Source organism: Daucus carota, chromosome 1 (assembly GCF_001625215.2).
Source record: "Daucus carota subsp. sativus chromosome 1, DH1 v3.0, whole genome shotgun sequence".
NCBI classification, from domain to species: Eukaryota; Viridiplantae; Streptophyta; class Magnoliopsida; order Apiales; family Apiaceae; genus Daucus; species Daucus carota.
Window position 1 is genome coordinate 6,732,017 of NC_030381.2, and position 9,390 is coordinate 6,741,406.

Below are 9,390 nucleotides of genomic sequence, written 5' to 3' on the forward strand. Positions count from 1 at the left end.
CGCAACAAAATTTGAATGAGAGAAAGACTTACATTGCTGTTTTGACAAGAAACATCCACTGCATAATTCTTTTGATAGACAAATTGAAGGAAAATCATGAGCCATTTTGTTTTGTGCCATTAGTTGCATTGCTTTGAAATTAACGTGCCCGAGCCTTGAATGCCAAAGCCAGGCTTCCTCTTCTGCTTTAGTTAACAGACACACTTCTTTGCTGCTTTCAATGTGAATTTTGTAGAGGCGATTTGCGGACCTTTTCACGTGCATCAAAAGTCTGCCACAACTATCATAGACCCACAAGCTTTCCCCGTTTAGCACCACTCGATTCCCTTCTTCTGAAAGTTGGCCCAAACTGATAATTTTGCTGCGTAGTGTCGGTATGTAATAGACACCATGAAGTGTCCTGGTCTCACCGTTTTTGCATACCATATTAATTGTACCTTTGCCCTCAATTTTCACTAGTGAACCATCACCAAATTTCACCTGTCCTCGTATCGACTTATCCAGACTTTCAAACTTGTCACGACACCCAGTCATATAGTTACTCGCTCCGTTGTCGAGATACCACATGTTGTCTGCAATCTCCTTTGTGTTCGAGTTTGGACCTTCACTAAACATAATCACACCGTCCGCTATTTCTTCACCCATTGCCATTAAAAGTGCAGGTTCATCATCCATAGTTTGTGTCAAGTTTGCTTCTCCACGATGCATTCTATCCTTCTTGGGCTTTCTACATTCAGCTGCGAAATGCCCATATGCTCCGCAATTGAAACACTTTATTTTGCTCCTGTTGATTCTGTCACAACCTCCCTGGTTATCCCTTCCACGAAAAACGTTTCCACCTCGATTTGATTTTTGAAGCCACTCTTCACGTGTAAGTAAGAGCTTTCCACTACTGGCCTCATGTTTTGACCACTCTTCTTCAGTCATGAGTAGTTGTTATCCCTCTTTGCTCTCTCCTTGCCCCGAAAGGCGTTCCTCATGAGCTTTTAACGAGCCAATTACCTCCTCGATGGACATCTTTTCTAGATTCCCAAATTGCTCAATGGCTGAGACAATTTGTAGGAACTTTGTTGGTACTACTCGGAGTATCTTTTTCACAACGTACTCCGATCCTCTCCAATTGTTTCACCAAGTTCCCTGATTTTTGCAACCAGGCCATTCAATTTCAGACAAAAATCATCCAACTGCTCTGACTCTTTCATGCTTAGTGACTCAAACTCGGCCTTGAGAGTCTGAGCCATAGCTTTCTTCACCCTATCAGCACCTAAGGAAGCCGTTTTGATGGCCTCCCAAACTGCTTTGGCAGTCGTGCGTTCCGCCAGTGTCAACAACAACTCCTCTGAGATTGATTGATAGATCATTGCCATAGCACAATTGTCTGCCTTGTCATCGATGACAGCCTTTGGATCATTGGGCTCTACCGCTTCCCACACGTTGTATGCCTGCAAAAATACTTTCATTTTCATAGCCCAGGCGGTGTAGTTGGTTTTTGTTATCATTGGTAAGCTGAGTCCTATTTTAACTTCTTTTCCTTTGCTTGAATCTGCCATTGTTGTATTTGGGTAATGTATTGCTTTAGGTGTTTGTAGGGCTCTGATACCAGATGATAGAACCAAACTGATATGCTAAGAATCAGAGTAATGATATTATACGAAATTGCAACTGGGATTACTACTTATCTTGTAAAAGAAGCATTACAAGGAATATATAAAGTAAGCACCAACATCTATCACTCCTAAAGATCAGGGCATACTCCGGATTTGTCTCCATGATATGATCCTAACTACTTCAACGTAATCGTTGATTTATTTAATTAGATATAGAAAAAGCAACTAAATAAAACACGTTTAGAATTAAACCCAACACCTTCACCAACCTGCTACGCATATGATAACATTTAGAAATATAGAACATACAACTAGAAATAACTCACTGAAGCTAGTTCATTGTAGATGTAAACAGTACCGGCTCTAGGCGAGCTGGCTAGGCGGTGCATGGGGCCTCATTATTTTAGGGACCACAAATTCGTTAAAAGTAAAATACATATACATAGCATCATGTTTTATGAAAAATATGTTTTTATGGTAAAACATCAAAAATATTATTCTTTCGTTATTGAATAATATAACATTTAAAAATTAAATTTTTTCAAAATAATTGTTTCTATGGTTTTTTGAACAAAAGTGGAGAACAATTGTTCTCATATATAGATGATCCTCATTTTAATCAATGTCTATACACAGATGATGGGTCACTTGAATATAAACCCTGTCTGGAAGTTAGTGATTTTATATTATAGTGATTTCGGGTAAAATTAAAGGTTTGAGGTGTTTTAGAGATTTGATCACTAGAATCCGCTAATATTAGTGTTTTGTAATTATCGGATTGAAATACAGATTTGAATCCAAATATCTAATTTTGAGGAGTTTTTTGGGTTAAAGATTTTGGTATGTGTAAAAAACTAATCAATCATCTATTTCCCAAACAATTTTACGAGAAACTGTTAATTCAACACTACAACAAAATAGGGTATTTACGACAGGTAACTTACGACGGAACACCTGCGCGCCTCAACTTACGACGGACAGTCTACTTTCCGTCGCAAAATATTACGATGAAACACAAAACCGTCGTAAGCTCATTATTTTATTATTTTTCACTGAATTGATGAGAAAAAAATTAAATGTTATGATTCTGAGTATGGTGTCGTTTTTATATTCCAAACTTATGACGACATAAACGTTTCGTCGTAAGTTTCTTATTTTCATTATTTTCCTAAATAAAAAATAAAAAATGGTCCGGATCTGAAGCCTGAGCCCTTTTTGTCTACGAACTTATGACGGATGGTGTTCCTTCCGTCGTAAGTTTACCAACCACATTTAATACCACAGTAACATTTAAACTGCCCGTTGAGAGTTAATATATTTAAATTAACTTATGACGGATAATGTTCCTTCCATCGTAAGTTAGTCTGGATTAACCGCCTTTCCCCTTTCCATAACATCCATTTTCCTTTCAAAACAACACATTTCTCTCAATATACATCATAAATACTTGAGCAAAAGCGACGGAAGTTTTCCGTTGTAAAATGGGAACTTACGACGGAATGTAGGCTTAATTTCCATCGTAAATAGGATGATTTGTTGTAGTGCAATTCTCTAGTCAAAACATCTAATTCAGTCAACTAGTTAAAACATCTAATTTAATCAGTTATTAATTAATTCCCAAACAGGATCATAATTAAAGTACAAATGAAATGTAAAGGTCACTTGTCATCTATACGTCATCACCTGCATATGTCCACTCTGACTCTCTCTCGATTTATATTGGGTCCACTATATATATGTACACTCTCGCTTTCTCTCAATTTATATTGGGTCCACTAGAGCCCTGTCAAAGAGGGTCATGATATTATTCGGATTCGTATTATATCGATATATTTTCTATTTTTATGTATATTTCGTTAAAATTTATAAAATTTTAATTTTTGACCCCCTCTCCAATAATTTTATTTATTACATATAAGTTTTGGTGTTTTTTTATATAATATTGATAATTTAATATATTAATTTTGAGATTTCAAGATTTAAAAAATGTAAAATATTTGATTAACTTGATATTTTTACTTTTATGCGAATATATTCTATTTCCAATCGATCTCGTCAAGATTTACATATGACTCCTAGTCAGAGAGATCGACACATCTCAGTGCCTTACAGGAAACGTGAATGGCCCCGACAAATCGGCAAGGCTGGCTGCACAATACTTGGGGCTGTTAAAATTTGCACCTAACTCTATATTTTAGAAAAAAAATTCAACTTACTTAAGGGTGCACATAGCGACAGGTAGATGAACTGGACAATTCTGTAACCTGCTGTACAGATGTCTACAGCGGCTAAAATCCAGTCCGGACTCACTTTCGAATATCTGTAGAGTTCCTCTTCTGCGAGCCCAAAATGTATTTCTAAAAAGGAAAATGTTAGGTACTCAAAAAGTTATTCCAAAATGATGTGTCGAAATCTGATTTAGTGCATTCGCTCCAATAACAATGAGATCTCTTGTATATATATCAATCACTCAAACACAATTTTACACTTGTCTGTCACATTATTTGGTAAAAAAATTTGAAAAGACTTTTTTGGGATACGTAGCATTACCCTTCTAAAAATTAGTGAGATTTTGATGATATTCTTATTAAAAAAAATTCATGCTCTGGTCCTTTAAAATTATGATTTAGCCACTTGAAATTCATGCTCTGGTCCTCTAAAATTCATGCTTTGATGAGTTTGATCCTAAAAATTTTGAGACCTTGTGCAAATGTTCCACTTGACATCTCATTAGCCGGCTTTGTGTTGAATTATATATGATTCAGTAAACGCCTTTTCCAACACTTTATGGTTTTAGATCAGTTGACAAGTTTTCGCAGTTCAATTTATGGAGAGTCTCGGGTTCAGAATGCTAATATTGCAAAACTTCAACAGACTTCCAACTTGAGATACTGAGCTATACATGGACTTTCAGCTTGAGATGCTGAGCTGATTTTTTGTCACTTGATCCTATGTAGATGAGGCAATAACAAAGATATTGACAGCAGGGTCCAATTCTGGGAAGCCATTTCTCTGTCACCGAGGCTTTGTTAAAAAACTAAAATTTAGTCGTTATCTTCGTTATCTTTAAGCCGAAAAATATACTAGGAAAAATGTTGTTTCTCAGACATTCATTGTGTAATTTAACTATGTCACAATTATGAAGCAATTATACTAGTGGCTTGACAATGTTGTTACCCTTCACAACAGATCCTCATTTCCCCTTCAATACCAACACTCTGATTAAAGATCAGCTGAGATATACATTCTTCACATTAATGAATCTATAATTTTTGGGAAAAGATACAAATAAAAGAATCAATTCAATCATTTAATATAGAGAAACAATTTTGTGAAACCTCAAAAGCCTTTTCTTTAAGAGAATGTAAAGCATGTTTTACACCTCAACAGTTGTTTGGTTAAGAGCCAGGTACCTCCATTTTTCTTTCTCCACGAAGTCTGCATCCAGGAATTTTGAGGCGAATTCCCAGAGCCTGTAGACATCTTCGAAGTTTGTCAGGAAGCCAAGCGAAACTGTAATAACAGATATTCCTAATTTGCATTTATCCTTTTTGTTTCTTAAAGCTCCTGCCTGCTCAGGATTTTTGCTCTCTAGGAAATTTCTCTCATTATCTTGCATGTCCGAGAAGTATATGTTTTTCAGAAATCCGCAACTAAGAGAAATGTTGTTTCTGTCAGCTAGTTTTTGTACAAGTGCAGGATCAACCTTTTCGCCTTTCCAATCAAACATATTGAAAGCCACTGCTGGCCCTCGATCAAATCTTACCTTAGGTCCATATATTGTAACTAATGGAAGCGCGTTCTCTGAATTTGGATGATTAAGGCTCGTCAGCGCGTTTACCAGCCAGTTGACTAGGTACTTTGCTCTGCAACTGATCAGTATCAGGCCCAGTGAATCTGCGTGATCTAAACCCCTAAATTCCATCTCTGACTTTACAGTACCTCCATCTTCCTTGTCCTGTGGCTCGTCTGTGTTGACGGGCTTATCTAGTTCAACGATTTCAGATAATTCAACAATTTCAGACACTGGTGGTTGCTTTTGTCTATCCTTGGCATCTGAAGCTTCTTCCAGCTCATAGGTTGCTTCATTCTGCTGGAAAGACATCGAGATGGAGGATGAACTTGGCAAAGCCAAGGTCTCTTCCTTTAGCTCAGATACTGATGACTGTTTATCAGTCTTGGATAGTTTTTCAAGAAACTGACATGGTCTTACAGATGGTAGGAGACGGACAATTCCCATACCAGTAGAAGTGGAATTGTTCAATACTGAAGCACTGGATTTTTTCACAAACAAGCAGCCAAAGCCAGAGGGGTCTTCCCCGAAAATCTTGTAAAAGGAACAGAAAAGAAAGTCTGGCTTAAAGAAAGAGAGGCCTAAAGTCTCCATTTCCTTGGCTCCTAATGCAGAAGCATCAAGCAAAACATGCCAACCATTTTCTTGTGCCGTGTTCATCCATAAATATGAATAACGTGAGCCGGTCATCTTAGACTGAAGAGGAAAAACAAATAGTCCCCTCTTTTTGTTCTTTCTTTTCGTGACTATCATCTTCCTAAGTTTTGTGGACTGAATTCTCATTTTAGGCCATGAGAATTCAGCAGATGTTACCTGTGCACCTTTCTTCTTTGAGCAATCAATCATTGCCTCTACGGCCTCATTATCATAATCATAGACGGTGAGCAGATCTGTTCCAGACTGGAAGGGGTATGAGCCCGATAAAAGCTTAAAAGCAGACAACTGATTGGCTGTGAAAACCATTGAATACTCATCCTCAGAAATGTTCATAAAGCTCATGATTCTTTTCCGGATGAGGGAGTCAAATTCTGATTCCTGGCCACCATACATTATCTGGGAATACAAATCTCCGGACTTGTTTAAAATATCAAAGAAGGGAGCACTAGAATCCTGCATCGAAGAAGAAGGGGGTGATGATGTAGAGGCAATTGAAACTGCACCATAATGGCCTTGTTGCTGCCCGTAAGAAAAGAGACCGTGGCCTATGTAATCAAGGCATACATGGCCTGGATGAGAAAGATGAGAGTACTCCTTCCCTCGAATTTGATCAGCTTGAGATGTTTCCAAGTATAACGGATAAGCTTTGGTGAAATTGGACAATGATTCTTCAACTGAAGGAATAGCTTCATGGTTAGTAAATTGGGTATCAGGATAGAGAGAAGAGGCTGTAGACGCGGCAAATTCATGCCTGGAAGTGGTTCTGTAACTCGTGGCGGAGATTTGAGGCTCAGACAGTGCAGGAAATGGTTTAAGGCAACAACCCTTAAAACAAATGCAGGCCTCTCCAGTGCAATGTGGTTGCATCTTTTCTTCTACTCTTTCTCTACACATGATTATATTCTTTAGGTGAGCTTCTCTGTTTTTCTTCTTTGTTCACTAAAACAAATGTGCTCTGCCTGTAGTCATGAATTTCTGAACTCATATATTTCATCAGATTTGAGTTTAGACAGGCTGTGTTACGGGGGATCAGAGAAACGGCCCACGACGGTTCTTTGACCTCTTCATTCCATTCTTATATAATGTCTGCTAAAATACATTAACTACAGAGTCAGAGAAATATTCTGTTCATTTTATATAGTTTAGTAAATTAACATACTCAATCAAGGGTATTTAATTAGCGGATTTTCTAGTGTGTGAACAACCACTTTTTACTGAGTTGATGGATTTCAATTATCGGCTCCAATCCCATAAATAATGATTACCCTGCATGCGCAAAAATCTCCATCAATCAAAATCTTCCATCTAAATAATAAATTAGTTCTTAATGTGTGTCCATGAGCACAAGCTAGAAAGACCCTTTAATCAGTACTTAACAAGAAAGATTGTACGCCTCCTGCAGCCGAGATTTTTAACTTGGAGTATCGCTCCAAGTCAGCGCAGCTTGTATTGTACTGTCCGTAAGATCTGATTATTACTATCAGTTAAGTCTGAAAGACATGAAAGGCTTAGGAGTTAACAATGGTAACAAAATGGATTGTGTTTGTGTGGATCGATTCGAAGATGTGGAAAGTGCATAAAACAAACAGATAAGAACCAGCATGTGCAGTGGCCGGCACATCAGTTGATGCAGGCCATTAGATTAACATGTTGAGGACTGGTTCAGCATCATCTGGTTGCCAGATGAATTTGTCTATAACGTCTTATACACTCATAGATTACACACATAGGACCCCTTCATTAGTTGTCAATCTGTCTGTTTACATAAGTCTCAGTCCTTTTGTATTGTTGCGTTTCCTGTAAGAAATGAGTTAAACAAAATATAAGAATATTATCAACGACCTTCCGAGATGTCAAGGTGTGTTTACTTATATACATATTTAAGAATGTTATGCTAATGTATTGAAGAAATGAAAGATTCCTACTGCAGAATTTGTTAAAAATAACTAAATAAATTTCTAATATATAAATCTAATTTGGGATGGAGCGAGTATTCAGCAGAAGCTTGATCTAGAAACTCGGCCGCCCTCCAAGAAGCACTCTGTTGAGTAGCTGTTCTAATTAAATAAATGAACAGGTCAATAAGATTTTATTGGAATTGATTTCTTGTGTTTTTGAACTTGTAGGTGAACTACTTTAATGTTAAAGCACTGATAGTTGACCTAAATTGGCTGGCACCTGGAATGGAAGTCATGTTTCTCTGCAAGTAAAAAATTCGGTCTCCGAACAAACTCCCGAATCCTCCCAATATATTTTCGGACAGGGAAGGAATCGAAGTTAAATTTAGATTTTAGGAAACCCGAACCTGCAACTCGTTGATATTTTTAGAGAATAAGAGCATCTCCAACCATCTAAAACCCTGGCTAAAAGGTGAGTTGGCATGCTTAAAATAAAAAAATTTAGCCAACAGCTCCAAAAACTCAACTCCAACCATGATCAGCTTTGTCTATAAATTTAGCCAACCTCCTATGGATGGCTAAATTTGTCGAACCTCTACAGGTCTGTAAGAAAATCTATAAGAAGATTGTACATCATTTATTACCATATTGAACTGATATATTCTATTTTAACAATTTTAAATATTAATAAAATACTATTTTTAAATTATAACCAACCAATATAGCCAATACCATTGAGGCAAAATGTCTTACAGGTTCAGCAAATTTTACATAATGTCTTACAGGTCCAATTTAGCCAACGATTATAGCCAACGCCGTTGGAGATGCTCTAAGACCAATATTTTTTTTCCCGCAGTGTAGCTACCTGCAAAAATTTCAAACACTTGATCATTCACTCTTGTTCGTCAGGAGATCGCGAGTTAGGGATGGGCACGGGGCACTTCGGCGTCGGGAGTGCTATCTCCGCTCTCGATCTCCGAATTCAATGCTCATCCCCGACTCCGCCCCGAACCCCGAAAGAGGATTCTTTTCCGTTCCGATCCCCGCTCCGAACAGAGAACGTGGATCCCCGTGAGGATTGGAAAATTTTAGTTTTTCAAAAATAATAATAATTTTATAATATATGATATATTTTTTTTCAATAAAAAACAAACTACTAACTCATAATATACTAATAAAATAATATTATCTTATACTTTTAACATTAAATCATATTAAAATTGATTTATAATATAAATAAACGACAATTTTCAAATTATTAAATATATTATATTACAATATAATATTAATCAATCAATAAAAATTAAAATTATTTTTTTAAATTTTAATAATATTATAAAAGGTATCTATTTGTTAATAATATATTTAATATAATATATATAAATATATTATTATTTACATATAAAAAATTATTATTTACGTATATATACAATCG

General features: G+C 36.5%; 1 protein-coding gene across 1 annotated transcript; it reads right to left on the reverse strand.

Moving 5' to 3' along the window:
• Positions 1–4,803: 4,803 nt before the first annotated feature.
• LOC108212187 (uncharacterized) lies at positions 4,804–7,170 on the reverse strand. The gene has a single exon (XM_017383916.2). The coding sequence runs from the start codon at positions 6,949–6,951 to the stop codon at positions 4,984–4,986; it is 1,968 nt and encodes a 655-aa protein (XP_017239405.1). The 5' UTR covers positions 6,952–7,170; the 3' UTR covers positions 4,804–4,983.
• Positions 7,171–9,390: the final 2,220 nt, after the last annotated feature.

Bases quoted from the DNA above. Each gene is read 5' to 3' on its own strand.
- LOC108212187 (XM_017383916.2), bottom strand. From the start codon at position 6,951: ATGTGTAGAGAAAGAGTAGAAGAAAAGATGCAACCACATTGCACTGGA.